The sequence below is a fragment of the Aethalodelphis obliquidens genome, unplaced genomic scaffold, assembly GCF_003676395.1.
Source record: "Aethalodelphis obliquidens isolate GAN/ISIS:26980383/991018 unplaced genomic scaffold, ASM367639v1 scaffold23, whole genome shotgun sequence".
Lineage (NCBI taxonomy): Eukaryota > Metazoa > Chordata > Mammalia > Artiodactyla > Delphinidae > Aethalodelphis > Aethalodelphis obliquidens.
Genome location: NW_020837967.1, coordinates 10,838,037 through 10,859,424, shown reverse-complemented (window position 1 = coordinate 10,859,424; position 21,388 = coordinate 10,838,037). Strand labels below are relative to the sequence as shown.

At 37.6% G+C, this 21,388-nt stretch overlaps 1 protein-coding gene across 5 annotated transcripts in view; it reads left to right on the top strand.

Annotated features, from left to right (window-relative positions):
- CCDC7 (coiled-coil domain containing 7) overlaps positions 1 to 21,388 on the top strand; it is a 276,653-nt gene that overhangs the window by 125,878 nt on the left and 129,387 nt on the right. For 4 of the 5 annotated variants that reach the window (XM_027121767.1, XM_027121768.1, XM_027121769.1 and 1 more), the window contains exons 20-21: positions 2,106 to 2,216; positions 10,615 to 10,710. In XM_027121767.1, the coding sequence (XP_026977568.1) occupies positions 2,106 to 2,216; positions 10,615 to 10,710 (207 nt within the window). The remainder of the gene's footprint in view (positions 1 to 2,105; positions 2,217 to 10,614; positions 10,711 to 21,388) is intronic. The other variant, XM_027121770.1, reaches the window with a different exon arrangement.

Genomic DNA, 21,388 nt, shown 5'->3' with positions numbered 1-21,388 from the left:
AAGGTGGCGTAGGTAGAGGCATCTGAACAGTACAGGTTCAGTACATCTGAACCTCTGAATGGAGGTTCCTAGGCCAGAATGCAGATAAATGTAAGATCATGGTCATCTAGAAGTGGAGGTTAAGGGTCAGCCTGACTGCAGCTACTTCTAGTGCCTGCAGTGTATATACATCAAGTCAGTGTGGGGTTGGAAGCTTTTCCCTGTAAGAACTGCCAGGTAGGTTTGTAATTGCTTATGGGGCTGAAAGATCATATACAGGGTTTTGACTTGCAGTTGGAACCTCAGTGTATGTATATACACACACACACACACACACACACACACACACACATTCATACGTACCTATACCTACATACACATAAAAGTGAACATATATATGCATATACACATACATAGGCATATTTAGAAATTATGAGTTCTTACAGGCACCTTCAATTCCAGTTAATATCCCTAGGGCTTGTTTTTGCCTGCCTTCATTTTATATGTGGATGTCCTTCCACAGTGAGAATCCTGACTTTGAGCAACATCAACACATTTATATATTCACTCCATCCTATAATACTTCTAAAATTGTTTCAGTCACTTAGCTGATACTAGGGAAAAAACCTACTAAATTTTTTGTGATTTTTTTTTTTTTTTTTTTTTTTTTGCATCCCACTCTCTTGCCTAAGACTGAGAGTATATGTCAAATACTGTTGATGAACTACTTGGATTTGTGCTTATTTTTTTCCTGCAGTAGGTTGATTAAGGTTGCTTCCAACGTTAGTCTTTTTATTTTTTACTTTAGTTTTATTTTTGGAATATGTAAAACATGACCCTTTTCTAAAAGTAATAAATATGCAAAAATATATATAAAGCATCATTTCTTTCTTATTCCTTCCCTACATTCCTTAGTCCTCACCCTCCTTTAGTAGGTATCCAACTAAATTGTTTTTTGGTTTGTCTTTTCTGTGTTTCATTGAAAAAATAACTTTTTTTCCTCTTTATGTATTTATTTCTTATGTCCCTTTCTTTCTTTTACCAAAGGTGAAAAAGATAGCATGCTAGATATTCTTTTTTTTTTTGTGGTATGCGGGCCTCTCACTGTTGTGGCCTCTCCCATTGCGGAGCACAGGCTCCAGACGCGCAGGCTCAGCGGCCATGGCTCACGGGCCTAGACGCTCCGCAGCATGTGGGATCTTCCCGGACTGGGACACGAACCCGTGTCCCTGCATCGGCAGGCAGACTCTCAACCACTGCGCCACCAGGGAAGCCCTAGATATTCTTTATTTCAGTTTTTTTTTTCATTTATTGTTGCCTCCTAGAAATCCCTCCAGTTCGTTTTATAGAGACCTTTTGCATTTCTTTTACAGTAGTAGGTACACTTGTTATACTACATCATATACCATAATTTATACTTCACCATAGTTTATAATATATACTTTAATTTATTCAACCAATCTTCTATGCTTATATATTTTGCTGCTTTTAGCTATTTTGCAATTACACATAATATTGTAATGAAACACTTGTACTTACACATTTTCTTTTTTTTTTTTAAGAAGTCAACATAGGTTTGTGTTTTTCTTTAACATCATTATTGGAGTATAATTGCTTTACAATGGTGTGTTAGTTTCTGCTTTATAACAAAGTGAATCAGCTATACATATACATATATCCCCATATCTCCTCCCTCTTGTGTCTCCCTCCCACCCTCCCTGTCCCACCCCTCTAGGTGGTCACAAAGCACTGAGCTGATCTCCCTGTGCTGTGCGGCTGCTTCCCACTAGCTATCTATTTTACATGGGGTAGTATGTACACAATTTCATTGTTTGGCCTATAAATATGTATTTACCTAAAGTATAAATAACACAAGAAAACTAGAGACTAATATAAAACATATTTGATGTCTAGGAATGTTTATGAAACACTGAGACTGTTTCACCATACATCTATCAAAAATGATCTCACAATTTTCATGTGGATCTAGCATTGTGGCAATTTACTTAAAACTTTATAAAAATGAGAGAAGATGCTGCTGCATAATTATTATAAATTTGAAATTAGAGATTTCACAATAAATCTATTTTCCCATTTAAGTGGAGTGAATGTATCTCTTTTTGAAGCTCATGATAAAGTACCAGATAAGAAGCTTATGCATGAGAATCAAGATTCAGTGTCAAAAATCCAACAGCAAGTAAAGAAAGAAAGAAATCTCAGAAGGGAAGGACACACTAGTAAGTATAGTAATTATAGAAAATTTTTAAATATTTTAAATTAAACTCATCAAATGAGCTTTTTTGTTTGGTTCATGGATATGTATTTGGGCATGTATTTTATTTTATTTTATTTTTTAAATTAAGTCAATTTATTTATTTTTAATTTTTTGGCCTTGCTGCATGGCATGTGGGCTCTTAGTTCCCCAACCAGGGATCAAACCCGCGCCCCCTGCAGTAGAAGTGCAGAGTCTTAACCACAGGACCAGCAGGGAAGTCCTGGGCATATACTTCATAGAAAATTTCTACTTTGACCTAAAGTGTTAATACCCTAAGATAATTAGAGAACAGAAACAAAAGTATTGATACCTTTTGATTGAGATTTCTAGTACTAAGATTATTTTAAGGCCTTGGGTTATGTACTCAGTATGATTCAATAACAGACCATCAACTGACTCTTAAAGGGTGTACACTTCTGAGCTCTCTCCAGGAGATTTGGGTCCATAAGTTCAGCAGTTAACTCTGACATGTCTGTGGCAGTGTCCTTTAGTCATAGCCCATAGTTGGTGAACAAAGAGGTGCTGAGACCTGTAACTCAAACAGGAGATGTGGATCACAGGGACCAAAGGGAATGGTCAAATTCAACATCATGAGATTTTTCCATATGTTTTCTTCAAGAAATTTTATAGTTTTAGGTCTTAAGTTTCAGTCTTTAACCCATTTTGAATTAATTTTTGTGTATGATGTAAGGTAAACATCCAACTTTATTGTTTTACATGTAGATATCAGTTTATTCACCTATTTCTTGGAGACACTGTTCTTTCCCCATTGATTGTTCTTGACACCCTTATTAAAGGTCATCAACTATACATGTGAGGGTCTAAGCTCTTTAATCTATTCCATTGGTCTGTATGTCTGTCTTTATGCCCCTACCACACTATTTTGATTACCTGTGCTTTGTAATATGTTTTGAAATTAGTAAATGCTAGAGGTATAAATTCGTTATTCTTTTTCAAGATGTTTTGGCTATTTGGGATCCTTTGAGATCCTGTATAAATTTTAGCATGCGTTTTTCTATTTCTTCTGCAAAAAATGCACTTGGATTTTTATAGGGATTACACTGAATCTGTAGATTGCTTTGGGTAGTACTGAGACCTTAACTATATTAAGTTTTCAAATCCAGGAACATGGGATGTTTTTTCATTTATTTGTCTCTTCTTTAATTTCTTTCAGCAGTGTTTTTTTAAATTAATTTTTATTGGAGTATAGTTGCTTTACAATGTTGTATTAGTTTCTACTCTACAGAAAAGTGAATCAGCTATACGTATACATATATCCCCTCCTTTTTGGATTTCCTTCTCATTTAGGTCACCCCAGTGCATTTAGTAGCGTTCCCTGTACTATACAGTAGGTTCTCATTAGTTGTCTATTTTATACATAGTATCAATAGTGTATATATGTCAATCCCAATCTCCCAATTCATCCCATCCCCTTCTATTCCCCCTTGGTATCCATACATTTGTTCGCGAGTCTGTGTCTCTGTTTCTGCTTTGCAAATAAGATCATCTATACCATTTTTCTAGATTCCACATATATGCATTAATATATGATATTTGTTTTTCTCTTTCTGGCTTCACTTTCATGTTGTGGCTATCGTCAATAGTGCTGCACTGAACATTGGGGTGCATATAGCTTTTTGAATTTTGTTTTTCTCTGGGTATATGCCCAGTAGTGGGATTGCTGGGTCATATGGTAGTTATATTTTTAGTCTTTTAAGGAGCCTCCATACTTTTCTCCATCATGGCTGTATCAATTTACATTCCCACCAACAATGCAAGAGGGTTCCCTTTTCTCCACACCCTCTTCAGCATTTACTGTTTGTAGATTTTTTTGATGATGGCCATTCTGACCAATGTGAGGTGATACCTCATTGTAGTTTTGATTTGCATTTCTCTAATAATTAGTGATGTTGAGCATCTTTTCATTTGTTTGTTGGGCATTTGTATGTCTTCTTTGGAGAAATGTCTATTTAGGTCTCCATTTTTTGATTGGGTCGTTTTTTTGATATTGAGCTGCATAAGCTGTTTGTATATTTTGGTGATTAATCCTTTGTCAGTTGCTTCATTTACAAATATCTTTTCCCATTCTGAGTGTTGTCTTTTCATCTTGTTTATGGATTCCTTTGCTGTGCAAAGGTTTTAAGTTTAATTAGGTCCCATTTGTTTATTTTTGTTTTTATTTCCATTTCTCTAGGAGGTGGGTCAAAAAAGATCTCACTGTGATTTATGTCAAAGAATGTTCTGCCTGTGTTTTCCTCTAAGAGTTTTATAGTGTATGACCTTACATTTAGGTCTTTAATCCATTTTGAGTTTATTTTTTTGTTATGGTGTTCTAATTTCATTCTTTCACATGTAGCTGTCCGTTTTCCGAGCACGACTTATTGAAGAGGCTGTCTTTTCTCCATTGTGTATTCTTGCCTCCTTTGTCATAGGTTAGGTGACCATAGGTGCATGGGTTTATCTCTGGGCTTTCTATCCTATTCCATTGATCTATATTTATGTTTTTTTGCCAGTACCATGCTGTCTTGATTACGGTGGCTTTGTAGTATAGTCTGAAGACAAGGAGCCTGATTTCTCTGGCTCCGTTTTATTTTATTTTTATTTTTTTACTGTTCCTTTTTTTTTCTGGCTCTGTTTTTCTTTCTCAAGATTGCTTTGGCTATTTGGGGTCTTTTGTGTTTCCATACAAATTGCAAAATTTTTTGTTCTAGTTCTGTGAAAAATACCATTGGTAATTTGATAGGGATTGCATTGAATCTGTAGATTGCTTTGTGTAGTATAGTCATTTTCACAATATTGATTCTTCCAATCCAAGAACATGGTATATCTCTCCATCTGTATCATCTTTGATTTCTTTCATCAGTACTTTATAGTTTTGCATGCACAGGTCTTTTGCCTTCTTAGGTAGGTTGATTTCAGCAGTGTTTTATAGTTTTCAGTGTACATGCCTTTTGCCTCCTTGGTTAAGTTTATTCCTACATATTTTATTATTTTTGATGAATTGTTTTCATAGTTTACTTTTCATATTGTACATTAATAGTTTGTAAAAATGTAACTGATTTTTACATGTTGATTTTGTGCCCTGAAACTTTGCTGAATTCATTTATTAATTCTCCTGGGGGTTTTTTTGTGTGTGTATGCATGTGTGAATCTTTAGGGTTTTCTATGTATAAGGACATTTTATCTATGAACAGATAATTTTACTTCTTCCTTTCTAATTTTTATATCTTGTATTTCTTTTTTTGCCCAGTTGCTGTTGTTAGGACTTCTAGTACTATGTTGAATAGAAGTGGTGAGAGTGGGCATCCTTGCCTTATTTTTGATCTCAAAGGAAGTTTTTAGTTTTTCATCACTGAGTGTGATGTTAGCTGTGGGCTTTGCTTATATAGTCTTTATTATATGTGGGTATTTTGCTTTTAATCTTAGTTTGTTGAGTGTTTTGTTTAATCATAAAAGGATGTTTAATTTTCTGTATCAGCTGAGATGGTCATGTGTGTTTTTTTTTTTCCTTCATGCTATTAATATGATGTGTCACATTAATTGATTTTCATGTATTAAATCAACCTTGCATTCCAGGAATAAATCCCACTTGGATGTGGTATTTAATCCTTCTAATGAGCTCTTGAATTCTGTTTGCTAGTATATTGTTGAGTTTTGCATCTGTGTTCATCAGGTATACTGGCCTGTAATTTTCCTTTCATATAATCCCTTTGTCTGACTTTGGTATCAGGTTAATACTGGCTTCATAGAATGAGTTTAAAAGTTTTCCTATTCATTTCTTTGGATGAGTTTGATGAGGACTAGTGTTAGTTTTGTTGTTGTTAATGTTTGGTAGCATTCTGCAGTGAAGCTGTCTGGTCCTGGGTTTCTATCTGTCGGGAGGTTTTTGATTACTGATTTAATCTACTAGTTACTGTTCTTTCAGATATTCTGTTTATTCATGATTCAGTTAGTAGGTTGTGTTTCTTAGAATTCATTTTTTTCTAGGTATTTCAGATAGTTGGCATACAGTTCATAATGTTCTCTTATAATAATTTTTATTCCTATGGCATTGGTTGTAATGCCTCTTCTTTCATTTCTTATTTAATTATTTGAGTCTTTTCCCTTTTTTCTTAGCTAATGTAACTAAATGTTTTCAATTTTGTTGGTCTTTTCAAAAAACCAACTCCTGGTTTTATTCATTTTCTTTATTGTTTTTCTCTTCTCTGTTTCACTTACCTCTGCTCTAATCTTTATTATTTCCTTCCTTCTGCTATCTTTGGGTATAGTTTTATCTTCTTTTTCTAGTTCCTTGAGTTGTAAAGTTAGGTTGTTTATTTGAAATATTTCTTCTTTTTTAATGTAAGCATTCATAGCTATAAATTTCCCTCTTAGCACTGCTTTCATTGCATTGCATATATTTTGTTATGTTGTGTTTTCATTTTCATTTGTCTCAAGATAATTTCTAATTTCTCTCGCAATTTCTACTTCACCCATTGTTTTTTTTGAGAATATATTTTTATATTTCCCACATATTTGTGGATTTTCAAGTGTTTCTGCTACTGTTAATTTCTAGTTTCTTTCCATTGTGATCAGAAAAGTTATTTTGCGTAATAACAGTATCCTGGAGAATGTTCCATGTGTACTTGAGAAAAATGTATTCTGATGTTGTTAGGTGGAGGTTTTTTTGCATATATCTATAATGTCCAATTGGCCTATAGTGTTGTTCAAATCCTCTAATTTTCTTATTGATCTTTTTTCTGGTTGTTCTTTCCATTATTGAAAATGAGGTATTGAAGTCTCCTACAATTTTTGTTTTATGGTCTATTTCTCCATTCAATCTGGTTAATGTTTTCTTCATGTATTTAGGAGTTCTCATGTCTGATGAATATATGTTTATATATATAAACACTATAATGTTTATATTTATAATGTTACATATTCCTGGAGAATTGACCTTTTTATTATATGATGTCTTACTTTGTCTCTTTAACAGGTTTTGACTAAAGTCTCTTCTGTCTGATATTATAGTATAGCCATCACTATTCTCTTTTGGTTATCATTTGCATGGGGAATCTGTTCCCATCCTTTCACTTTCAGTCTATATATGTCCTTAGACCTAAGTGAATCTCTTGTAGACAGCATTATAGGTGGGTCTTATTTTTTATACGTACAGCTACTCTGTGTCCAGGGAGTTTAACCCACTTACATTGGTAGGTTGTGTGTTTCTAAGAATTTATCCATTTCTCTAGGTTATCCAATTAGTTGGCATACAGTTGGTTAGGAAAGGACTTACTTTTGCCATTTTGTTAATTATTTCCTGTATGTCTCATAATTTTTTGCTCCTCATTTCCTATTTTACTTTCTTCCTTTGTCTTTCATTGATTTTTTTTGGCAGTGGCATGCTTTAATTCTCTTCTCATTTCCTTTTGTGTATTAGTCTTCTCAGGCTGCCATAACTGAAAGCCATAGACAGGGTCACTTAAAAAAGAAAAACAGAAAATTATTTATTACAGTTCTGTAGGTGAAGTCCAAAATCTAGGTGCTAGTAAGTTAGATTTCATTCTGAGATGTCTTTTCTTGGCTCGTAAGTGTCCACCATCTATTGTGTACCCACATGACCTCTTCTTTGTGTGCAAATGGAGAGAGAGAGAGAGAGAGAGAATGAAAGCTCTGGTGTCTCTTTTTATTAGGGCAACAATCACATCAGATCAGGGTCTTACCCTTATGATGTCATTTAACCTTAATTACTTCCCTTCCCCCCATCTCCAAAACCATCACATTGGAGGTTAGGGCTTCAACATATGAATTTTGGGAGATACAAACATGTATCCATAACATGAATAGTCTATAAATGTTTTTGTTATGGTTACAATAATATATTTTATACCAGTAACAAGTTAACTTCAAACACATACATACTTCTGTCACTAAACTGTACTCTTTTAAAGCTCTTTCCCCTCACTTTATTTATTGGTGTCACAAATTACATCTTTGTATACTGTGTGCCCATTAACATAGATTTATAGTTATTTTATGCTTTTTCTCCTAATTCTGTATAAGAATTAAAAGGGAAGTTATGCATCAAAATTTCAGTAATATACATTTCTACATTTGTCCATATATCTTAACCAAAACCTTTATATTATCATACAGCTTCATGATGCCATCTAATATCCTTTCATTTCAACTTGAAAGACTTCCTTTAGTATTTCTGGCAGAGCAGGCCTAGTGGTATGAACTCCGTCAGCTTTTGTTTATCTGTGAAAATCTTAATTTCCCTTTCAGTTTTGAAGGACAGTTTTGCCAAATATCATATGCTTGGTTGACAGTTGTTTTCTTTTGGCACTCTGAAAGTATCATCCCACTGTCTTATGGCCTTCAAGGTTTCTGAGAAATTCATTTATAATCTTATAGCGGCTCCCTTGCACATGACAAATTGTATTTCTCTTGCCTCTTTTAAGATTTTCTCTTTTTCCTTGACTTCTGACAGTTTGACTACATTGTGTTTCGGTGTTGGTCTCTTTGGGTTTTTCCTAGTTGGAGTTTATAAAGCTTATTGAATTTGTATATCCATTTCTTTTTAAAATTTGGTAAGTTTTGTCATTTCTTCAAATAAACTCTCTGCTCCCTTTTTTCTCTCTTCTCTTCTGGGACTTTCATAATGCATATCTTGGTCCACCTGATAGGGTCCCATAAATCCTTCATGCTCTCTACACTTTTCTTAATTCTTTTTTCTTTTTGCTCCTCAGATACAATGATTTCACATGACCTATCTCCCAGTTTGCTGATTTTTTTTCTGCCTGATCAAGTCTGATGGTGAACCCCTTTAGTGAATTTTTCAATTCAGTTATTATATTGCTCAGCACCAGAGGTTTTTTTTATAGTTTCTATATCTTTGTTGATATTCTAATTTTGTTCATGCTTCATTGTCCTGATTTCATTTAGTTTATATTTCTTTCAGCTCATTGAGAATCTTTAAGGCAGTTGTTAAAATTCCTTGTGAGGTAATTCACAGACCTGTGGTTTTTTAGGGTTGGTTTCTGGAACTTTATTTTCTTCCCATGATTGGGACATGTTTCCATGTTTCTTTGTATGCTTTGTCATATTTTGTTGAGATTTGGGAATTTGAAAACATAGCTATCTCTCTCAGTCTTTTCAGATACAGGGGAACACCTTGACTAATCAGCCTGACATGGAGGTTCTGATACTTCTCAAACCTTCGCTGGGGATGTATCTTCTCTGGGCTTGTGTGTACTTTTATTCTAGTGTATATGACTTTTTTTTTTTTTTTTTGGTAGTAGGCGGGCCTCTCACTGTTGTGGCCTCTCCTGTTGCGGAGCACAGGCTCTGGACGCACAGGCTCAGTGGCCATGGCTCACGGGCCCAGCCGCTCCGCGGCACGTGGGATCTTCCCAGATCGGGGCACGAACCCGTGTCCCCTGCATCAGCAGACGGACTCTCAACCACTGCGCCACCAGGGAAGCCCTATATGACTTTTTTTTACTCTCCTAATTTCCCTAAGAGGATCTCTCCTGTTTCTTCTCAGGAGATTTTTGTTTTGGTTTCTATTGTATTCCTCCACCTGTAATCTCTTGCTCCTCCATCATTTGCAGAACTTCATAACCCCTGCAGCTCTAATGTGTAACGGCACTTGCCTTTGTTTTCAGCAGTCTCCAACCTGGTATCTAACTATGGAACTGTCCCCATCAGCTTTCCAGATCAGGCAAGACAGCAACCAATGAGTCAGACAGTGCCTAGACATGCCAGAAAGTTGGATGCAAGTGTCACTCTTTTCATCCCAATGGAGGATCTGGAAATTGCGAGACTTCCTTGTGACTGTGGCACACTGTGGCACACTCTGCCAGGGAGATGGTGGGGCTAACTAAGCTGGGCAAAATGCCATGACCCTTCCTATCCTCTTTGGTACAGTTTTTCTTGGTTAGTAATTCACTTGGATGATGCAGCTTCTTAACTGGTTTCTAGAGTTCTCATAATGGTATTTTGGTCTGTATATTGTTATTAACTTAGTGTCTCCATAGGGTAATGAGGGTCTGGAACTTCCTAGTCCTCCATCTTCCTGATATTTTATCCTATAATTAAGTTTTAACTTAAGTATAAAAGTCCTACGTAGGAAATATAGAGAATGATAGAAAGCACATGTGATGCCTAGGATTATTAATGAAATAATGAGACAGTTTCAATGTATACCCATTAAAACTCTTCTCTTTTCATATTAGATCTAGCATTATGGTAATCTACTTATAAGTCTATAAAATTGAGAAGAATTTATGCTGTACATTTGTTATAAATTTGAAAGTTAGGGGTTCACAATAGATCTGTTTTTCTATTTATTTGATTATATGCTTCTCTTTATGTAGCTCAGTTTGAAGTACCAGATGGAAATCTTCTCTATGAGGATCAAGACTCAATATCAAAAACACAAATGCAAGTAAATACACAGAGAACATTCAAAGGTAATATATACCTTAAGTAGTATAATAATTACAGATAACTTTAAATTATTTTAATTAAACTCAGTAGAAAATATTTTTCTTTGGTTCATGAATATGCATCTGAGATTATATTTTATGCAACATTTATAGTTTCTTTGATGTTAGTTGTAAATACCCTAAGAAAATTAGAGAGCAAAAGTCAAAGTATTCATAACTTACATTGGTATTTCTGGTTGTAATATTATTTCACAGTCATAGGTCATATACTCAGACACCAAGGCTCAATCATAGGCCAATAATTTTCTCACGAAAGATGCATACCTTTCAGCAGACTGGAAGATTATAGGTCCAAAACTCCAAAGGGTGTCTGTCTGTGACCTGTGGTAGTAGCCTTCTACCACAGACTGTACTTGGTGAACAGAGATGTTGCTGAGAGCTGTAACTCTAACAGCAAATGAGTATCAGAGGGCCCCAAGGGAAGGATAGCCTGAGAGGCCTGGTGGAGGGCCTCAAGTGCATCCTCTTGGTTGTGGCCCCACTGAGAAGAGTGGCCTTTGAAGTAATCTAATAGTAATGGATGTAATGGATGCCATCAAGAACCACACATGGGGACTATGAGAGTGCAAGTATCCAAATAGTCCCACCAATAGCTGGGCCTCATTTTCAGTTGTTCAAGTAGAGTGTGTCAAAGCTTGGCAGTCTTCTCCTTTGGAATGACATGTTGTGCCCCTCACAGATTTTGCCCAGGGATTTCAGTTAGGTACTGGGTAACTATGTCTTATCTGTAATAATGGTCCAGCCATGTTGCTACATATTGGTCTGTAGGACGTCTAGTTCTTGTTAAGTGGTGCCCTTGTATGGACCTATTTGGATGATGTCATCAATAGACTGGAAGGCTAGTGCTCCCTCTGGGTGTAGGACATTTCTAGGTCAAGACTGTTTGGTGAAAGATAGTTGGGGAATTTATGTAGCTTTATGGAAGGACATTAGTGAGGCAATGCAATCTGTTCCCCATATGATGAACTGATCCTAATCATCCATGTGGACAGAGATTATGCATAGGGTATTTGCACCGTCTATTACAGAATACCAGATTCTCTCACTGTGGACAGTAGCTTCCATGACAGTCACAATATCAGATATAACTAGTGCCTGGGGACTACATCACTGAGCTGCCAATTATCACTGGAGTCTCTATACACACAAGGACATATGCCCAGGTCCACTGAGCTACTGAATGAAGAAACAGTCTCAGGGAGAATTTTTGCTTCATTAAGCTCATCAATAAGGACAGTTATTTACTTTTCTTCTTCACGCATTTGTTTTTGAGGAACAAAGTACTAGATTCTGGTAGTTGAGTAGTTTCACAGTCTTCCACTTGTCTTGCTGAAGTGGTAATTTCTATCAGGGTTTGGGGTGAATGCAAGTAGGGGTTCATGTAAACAGTACTTCTATACCAATAATGCATTCAACAGTGGGGGCTATAACAATGGAGTTTTGAGGTGGCCTGGGTGGGTACACTGTTGTAGGGTCTGGGTAAGTTTCCCATTGGTGGTGGCCGTGGAGTACCACCTCGGCATTATCAGTGTCCTCCTCATCCTGGTGTCGGGGGTTGTGGTGATCACAGTCGCCTATGCACCCATGTCCCACAGGCTTGGGAATGCAATTCTGCACATCTCCATTGAACTCTAACTTTATCATAAGTCCTCACATTCCCACTGGATATATGGGGCCCGGCCTAACCCATAGTCTTGTTTATCTTGAAAGCCGTAAAGTCTTGGTAAAAGTTGGCAGAGCATTTTGATTCATGGCAAGGATCACTGGGAAAAGCAGAAACATAGCACCTGTGTTAGTCATAGGCCACAGTAGTGGCCTGTTGGGCCTCCCTTATCCCACTACCTGGCCTTCGGGTCCTTGGTAAATATCCCATCAGTCTACTCCTTTCAGACCCTGTTTTGGGGGTAACACACCCTTTGATCTCTTTAAGGCCTTTGCCCAGATGGTCCGGGGCGGTTACTAGACTACCATTTTTACATCATTCTCTCTTCTGGTCAGTCATTGCTATCTTGGCATTATTCACTATTACTTGTCCAGAAATTTGTCAGTTAAGGTCCAGATTGTGTCGTAGACCAATTGCCCTGACCTTATTAGGATGTTTATCGAGCTTGATGTCCAGCAATAGTGGCACAAATGAACCTAGGAACCTGAATCTGGTAAATAAAAAAAAAAAAACAATCTCATCATCTGCTGTCCTCATTCCCTCATTGTATATCTTAGGCACCACCAGGGTGGCTCATGGAGTCACTATTGCCTTTTCACGTATGCTTAAAACATGTTTTACAAAGGCAAGGATGAGCCATCTGTCGGATCCAAAACAGTACCCAGCTGAGGAAGGAGAGTCTTGGATGTCTGTATTTTTTCATACTCCTTTATTCCACCTCCTTGTGCAGTGTGGCCATTGTCAAGGTTCTCCAAGAAATGTTTCTGTATTAGCAACCCGGCAAGGTTAACATGATTACTTCTTTAACAAGATACTCCTTTAAATGTGAAGATGAATGACTCACGTCTATAAGGTCTCTTCAGGTCACTGGGTAAAGTGATCCTCAGCACTCTACATTCCTTTTCATTAAATCATGAATTACAGTAACCACTATAGCAAAGGCTGAACACAAGTTCCAGGAGCATTAGATCTAACAGTAGTCACCGAGTGCAACTCAGCATGCAGGGTCACCAACAACTTTTGATCCCATTTTTTTTTTTTTTTTTTTTTTTTGCGGTACTCGGGCCTCCCACCGTCGCGGCCTCTCCCGCTGCGGAGCACAGGCTCCGGACACACAGGCTCAGCGGCCATGGCTCACAGGCCCAGCTGCTCTGCGGCACGTGGGATCCTCCCGGACCGGGGCACGAACCCGTGTCCCCTGCATCGACAGGTGGACTCTCAACCACTGCGCCACCAGGGAAGCCCTGATCCCATTATTGATGAAACTGTAAGTAGCCAAGGAATTGCTTCCCCAGTTTTGTCAAAATCCCTGTTTGATGTTTAATTTGACCCACCCACTGGGCATCTTGGCCAGCAAAACAGGACTATTAAAATAGAAGGATCATGGGGCTTCCCTGGTGGCACAGTGGTTGAGAGTCCGCCTGCTGATGCAGGGGACACGGGTTCATGCCCCGGTCCGGGAAGATCCCACATGCCACGGAGCGGCTGGGCCCGTGAGCCATGGCCACTGAGCCTGCGCGTCCGGAGCCTGTGCTCCGCAACGGGAGAGGCCACGACAGTGAGAGGCCCGCGTACCGCAAAGAAAAAAAAAGAAGGATCATGTAAACAATAAAGTAACACTCTCCTAAGCATGTCACACAATCTGTCAGCAGTTCCTGAGACACGTTGGCCTGAATGGTCATGTGCCCTGTGGGAACCTCAGACTCTTAACAAATGACTCAGTAAGTGCCCCCTTAGAGAGCCCTGAGGACTCACTAGTGCTCCTTCCAGAAAGGAATTGTGCTTCATTGACCACATTGCTCACTGTGCTAACTTGTCAGGGAGAGAGCTGCCAGTTTTTGAGTTGGTCAAGTAAGACAGCAAGTAAATTGAAAGTAAATTTAAGCATTTATTCACTTACTGTAATAGTATAAGAGTCTAAACAGGAAAGGTTCCCAGCCACACCAATATTCCATTTTCCCCCACAGAACATCATTGGATGAGGGTCAGATACATCAGTGCTGACAGGGCTGGGGTAGGGGAAGATCATCTCACAACCAAAGGAGCTCCAAACAAAAGGTTCTTGCTGTTCTATAGATCTGAGAGGAGATAGAAGTGGGAGGTCTAGGAGGAGTGCAAAAGTACTGAAAACAGAGTCAGAGATAATAAAAAGGTCTACAAGGTCCAATGAAAAGGTGGTCTATGTACAGGGTCTCAGCTGAGTCCTCCCCACATAAGAATGCTTCAGAATTGAAGCACTCAGACTAAGAATGCAGATATGGCCTTAGTCCATGACTGCACTAATTCCAATGTCTGCAGTGCACTGGCTATGTCTCAGAGTCTAGTGTGGAGTATGAAGATTTCCCCCATGGCAGCTGCCAGATCAAGCCTTTGTAATCGTCTAAGGTTGGGCCTGACAGATCACGCAGAAGATTTTGGCATGTTGTCAGTGCCTCAGTGTAAACACATATGCATGTCCACATACAGGTACACATGATATACATATATGGATATACATATCCATATAGTCATCTTCATGTATGCTTACATACATAAATGTGCACATATATGTATATATGCATATTCACAGACATATTTAGAAATCATGGTTTCTCAAAGACACTTTCAATTTCATTCTCTCCCCTCAGGACTTGTTCTTATCTTTCTCTATTTCCGGTGTGTATATCGTTCCTTCCACAGTGTGAATCTGACTCTGATCAACATCAGTACATTTACTCATTTGCTCTACCGTATAATGCTTCTAAAATTATTTCAGAATGTAGAACCCTAGAAAAACAAATCTACTAAGAGGATTCTGTGATTTGCAAACAGAGAACAGATTTGTGGTTGCCAAGGGAGTGGAGGGTGGGGGTGGGATGGATTGGGAGTTTGGGATTAGCAGATGCAAACTATTATATATAGGATAGATAAACAACAAGGTCCTACTGTATAGCACAGGGAACTATATTCAATATCCTGTGATAAACCATAATGGAAAAGAATATGAAATATATATATACATATATAACTGAGTCAATTTGCTATACGGCAGAAATTAACACAACATTGTAAATCAACTGTACTTCAATAAAATAAATTTTAAAAATAAATTCTTCAATAAACATCTTAACTTACAGTTGAAAAAGAGGAAAAAGATTTTGTGATTTGTTTACAGTTCACCCCTCTACTCTTTTGCCCAGGAGTGAGGGTGTACGTCAAATACTATATTGATGATTTACTTGCATTAGTGCTTTCTTATTTCCTTCAGTAGATTCAGTTCTTTAAATTTAGTTTCAGTTTTAGTTCCTTTTCTTATGCTTTGTAATTTAACTTTTCTGTTGATACATAATTGACACATAACATGTTTCATATGTACAACATACTGACTCGAGATATGTATATATTACAAAAAGTATCACAATAAGTTTAGTTATCATCTATCACCACATATAGTTAAATTTTTTTTCTTGTGATGAGAATTTTTAAGATGTACTCTCTTAGGAACTTTCAAATATGCAATGCAGTATTAACTGTAGTCACCATGCTGTATATTTTATCTCCAGTACTTATTTATTTTATAACTGCGAGTTTGTACCTTTTGACCACCTTCACCCATTCACCCACCCTCTACCCCCTGCTTTTGGCAACCACCAATCTGTTCTATGAGTTTTGATATTGGTTTTGTTTTTGTTTTAATTCCACATATAATTGAGATCATACAGTATTTGTCTTTCTTTCACTGACTTAACTTCACTTAGTATAGTACCCTCAAAATGCATCCATGTTGTCCCAAATGGCAAGATTTCCTTCTTTTTTATGGCTGAATAATATTCCTTTGTATATATGTATACTACATTTTCTTTATCCATTCATCTGTCCATGGACACTTAGGTTGTTTCCATGTTTTGGCTATTATATTATTATTATAAATAATGCTGCAGTGAACATAGGGGTTTAGATATCTTTTCAAGTTAGTGTTTTCATTTCCTTTAGAAAAATACCCAGAAGTGGAATTGCTGGATTGTAAGGTAGTTCTATTTTTACTTTTTTGAGGAACCTCCCATAATGTTTTCCACAGTGGCTGCACCAAATTCCCTTCCCACCAACAGTGCACAAGGGCTCCCTTTTCTCCACATTCTCACCAACACTTATTTCCTGTCTTTTTGATAATAGCCATTCTAACAGGTATGGGGTGGTATCTCATTGTGGTTTTGATATGCATTTTCCTGACGATTAATAATGTTGAGAACCTTTTCATGTACCTGTAGGCCACCTGTAATGAAACATGTCCTTTCAAATCCTCTATCCATTTCTTAATCAGATTTTTTTTCTGCTTTTGAGTTGTATGAGTTATTTCTTTATTTTGAATATTAACCCTTTGTCAGATATACGATTTGCAAATACTTTCTTCCATTCTGTAGGTTGCCTTTCATTTTGTTGATATTTTCCTTTGCCGTGTAGAAGCTTTTTAGTTTGATGCAGTCTCATTTTTGGTGTCAAATCCAAAAAGTCTTCACCAAGACTGATAATGTCAGGGAGCTTACTGCTTATGTTTTCTTCTAGAAGTGTTATGGTTTCTGGTCTTACATTCAAGTCTTTAGTTGATTTTGCATTGATTTGTGTGTGTAAGATAGTGGTCCAGTTTCATTCTTTTGCATGTAGCTGTCCAGTTTTCCCAACATCATTTATTGAATAGACTGTCCTTTCTTCACTGTTTATTCTTGGCTGATTTGTTGTAAATTAATTGACCCTATATGTGTAGGTTTATTTCTGGAATCTCTGTTCTCTTCCATTGATTTATATGTCCATTTTTATGGCAATACCATACTGTTTTGATTACAATAGCTTTGTAATACACAACTGACCCTTGAACAACACAGATTTGAACTGCATGAGTCTACTTATACACAGAATTTTTTCAGTAAATACATGCTATGGTACTACATAATCTGTGGTTGGTTGAATCTGTGGATGCAGAGCCATGGATATAGAGGGCCAACTGTAAAATTCTGTGTGGATTTTCGACTGTGTAGGTGGGAAGGGAGGTCAGTGCCCCTAACCCCCATGTTGTTCAAGGGTCAGCTGTAGTTTGAAATCAGGAAGTATGATGCCTCCACCTTTGTACTTTTTTCTCAAGATTGCTTTGACTATAAAGGATCTTTTGTGAGTCCATACAAATTTTAGGATTTTTTTGTTTTATTTCTGTGAAAAATGCCATTGGAAATTTAATAAGGATTGCATTTAATCCATAGCTTGCTTTGGGTGGTGTGGACATTTTAAAAATATTAATTCTTCCAGTTCACGAGCATGGAATATCTTTGCATTATTTTTGTCTTCTTTAATTTCTGTCATCAATATTTTATAGTTTCAGTGTATGAATACTTTATCTCCTTTGTCAAATTTATTTTTTTCTTTTTGATGTCATTGTAAATGGGATTATTTTCTTATTTTCTCTTTCTCATAGTTTGTTGTTAGTGTATAGAAATGCAATTGATTTTTAATTTTTTTTATATTGACTTTGTATGTTGCACCTTTACTGAATTCACTTATTAGTTCTAACAGCTTTTTGGTGGAGTCTTCAGGATTTTCTATATATAGCCTTTATTGGGTTGAGGTAAATTCCTTTTATCCCTAATTTATGGGAGTTTTTATCATGAAAAAGTATTGAATATTTTCAGATTTTTTTTCTGCACCTGTTGAGATGATCATGTAATATTTATCCCTTGCTCTGTAATGTGGTGTATGTGTCACATTGATTGATGTTGGACCATCCTTGCCTGAGTAGAGTAAATACCATTTGGTCATGGTGTATGATCTTTTTAATGTGCTGTTGAATTGTTTGCTAGTAGTTTGTTGAGAATTTTTGCATGAGTTCATCAGGGATATTGGCTTGTCATTTTCTTGTGGTGTCTTTGTTTGGCTTTGGTATCTAGGTAATGCTGGCCTCATAAAATGAATTTGGAAGTTTCTACCAGTGAATGTTTGTGTCCCCCCCATAATTCATGTGTTAAAATCCTAATGTCTAATGTAATTGTATTAGGAGTGGGTAGGTGCTTAGGTCATGAGGGTGGAGCCCTCATGAGTGGGATTAGCCCATTCATGAATGGGCTAAAATTTTAGAAAAATTTTCTGTTTTCTGTTTCATTTATTCCTGCTCTAACCTTTATTATTTCCTTCCTTCTGATAACTTTGAGTTTAGTTTATTTTTCTCTTTCTAGTTCTTTGAGGTGTAAAGTTAGGTTTTTTATTTGAGGTCTTTTTTCTAGCTGCCCACAGACAATCCAGCTATGTTGATTCCTTCAGTGTTCTAATTAAGCTGAGATAGAAGTGGGCCTCTCAGGCAGCACCCTGAAAGGCTTTGAGAGCCTTATGCTCACTTCCCTCTCTCTTTCTCCCATGGGAAAAATTGTGGGTGAGGGAATCTCTCTCTGTGTTGAGCTGTGCTGACTTGGTGGAGGGGTGACATAGGTAAAGCAAAACTGTTCTTCTTACCCTTTTTAATGCAGCTATCTAGGATGTTATGTTCCACCAGCATGCTGGAACTTCTTGAGTGGACTCTGAAGCTCTCATAAATGTATTTCATCCACGAATTGTTAAATCAGTGTTTCCATGGGCTTCGGGACTGCGATCTCTTACCCTGCCGTTTTGCTGATGTCACTCCCTAAATTATTTTAAATTAAAGTGATCAGAAGATATTTTTCTTTGGTTCATGAATCAGTATTTAAGCATATATTTTATAGCAGTTTTACACTTAAAGTGTGAATACCCCAAGATAACTAGGGAATAAAGGCCAACATATTCATAACTTTTGGTTGGTATTTCTAGTCATAAGACTATTTCATGGCCATGGGTCATATACTAATTATTCACCAAGGCCTTATAACAGGCCAATAGTAGTCGCTTAAAGGGTTTGTACCTTTCATCTGACTCCAGGTGACTATGATACCAAAAGCCTAATGGGCACCTCTGGCCTCTGGCAGTGTCCTTCTGCCATAGGCTCTAATCAGCAAACTGAGAGGTTGCTGAGATCTGTAACTCAAACACAAATGTGTATCAGAGGAGCCAAGGGGATGGACAGAGTCAGAAACCTGTTGGAGGGCCTCTAGGACATCCTGTTTTGGTCTCAAAGGTAGAGACCAAAAATGGTATCCTAATAGACAAATGCCATCAAGATGACCACATGGTGAATGTCAAAGTACTAGTAGCTGAAAAGTTCCACCAATCTTTGGGCCTCCTTTGTGTTTGTGGGGGCTTAGAGGAACTAAAGCTTGGCAGTTGTCTCCTATGGAATGACACATACTGCCTCTTCTCAGTTTACTCCCAGAGATTTCACTTGGGTACCAGGTCCTGGTACTTTTTCTGTATTAATGGCCCAGACTTAACTCACATGTAAGTCCACATGCTTTCTGTGTTTGTTGGGTAATTCCCTTGCCTAGGCCTAGTGGAGGTTATTGTTAATATAGGGGGAGGCTAGGGCTCCATGTGGGAGTGGGACTTTTTCCAGGTCATGGCCTTATGGAAGGACATTAAAGGTACGTTGCAACCCATGACACGTATGGCAGACTGATCCTGATCATCCCTGTGGACAGGGATGCTGAAAGAGACATTTGTAATGTCAGTTGCTTTGTACTTGCCTCAGCTTGGGCCACAGCCTTCATGGCTGTCATAACTTCAGGTAACACTAGTAGTGCTCAAGCTGCGTGACTGCATTGAGCCTCTAATAATCAATTGAATCTCCATACACCTGAGGCCTAATCCACAGGCCAGATGGGCCTACTGAATAGAGAAATAGTCTTACGGATAATTTTTGCTTCATTAAGCTCAGTAATGAGGAAGCTGTCTCTTTTCATCCTCTAGGGAGTTGCTTTGGTAGTCAAAGGGACTAGGTACTGATAGACTGTTAGGTTCAGACTACCTAACAGACTACCAGAGCCACTGAAATGGCCTCAGTTGTAGTATTTATGATCATGGCTTGGGGATAAGGATGGGGTGTTAAGGACGCACACTTAGACTATATAAATACATACACACATATATATGTGTGTGTGTATATATATATATATATATACATATATATATATATATATAGTTTTCCCTCATCTTGGTACAAAAGGACCAGGGAATGAAATTCTTCCTCACCTCCCCATTGAACTGTGACCTTGGCAAACGTCCTCATGTTCCCAGTGAGGACATAGGGACCTTGGCCTAACTCATAGTCTTGTTTATTTTTAAAGTTAAGAGGTTTGGATAAAAGTAGAGAGATTTCAGGTCAAGATTCACTGGGAGGGTTGGAAGGAATATTATTTATATTAGTCATAGGAGTTGTCAGTATGTGGACTCTGTTGTGCCCCCAGTGGCCATTATCTAGTCACAAGTATCTGAAGGAGAGTCTATCAGTCTCCTCCTTGAGACCCATTGTTGGGTAACAGGACCCATAGATGTCTTTGGGAAAGACCTTAACCCAATGATCCAGGAGTAAGTACCCAATTACCATTTTTACATCACTCTGACTACTAGTGAAAAGTTGGTGTCTTGCCAGTAGCTGCTTTTTCTTTGCTTGGACATTTTTCATTTCACGCATGGATTGTGCCGTGAACCAAGTGACATCACCTTATAAGGAGGTTTAATTGAGACAGATGACCAGTGAGAGTGGCAAGAATGAACTTAAATCTGAGTCTGGTAAACAATCTCATCATTTACTTTTCTTACTTCTCATTGTCAAATCAAGGAACTGTCAGGTGGCTTGCAGAGCCCCTTATAGGTGGCCGTAAGAGTAGACCAGAAAAGTTTTCCAGTGTCAGAGAACTCACCATGATTGGACCAAACCAGTCCAAGAACAAATAATAGCTAGTAAAGGAAGGAGAAGGTCTCAGGTGTACATGACATTTCTCCCACCTCCTTCTTCATCCTCCTTGGGCAAAGTGGTCATGGAAGATGTTCTGAAAGAGGGGGTTCTGCCGTAACACACCAGAAAAGGTGCTTCTGTCCTTAAATAATTTT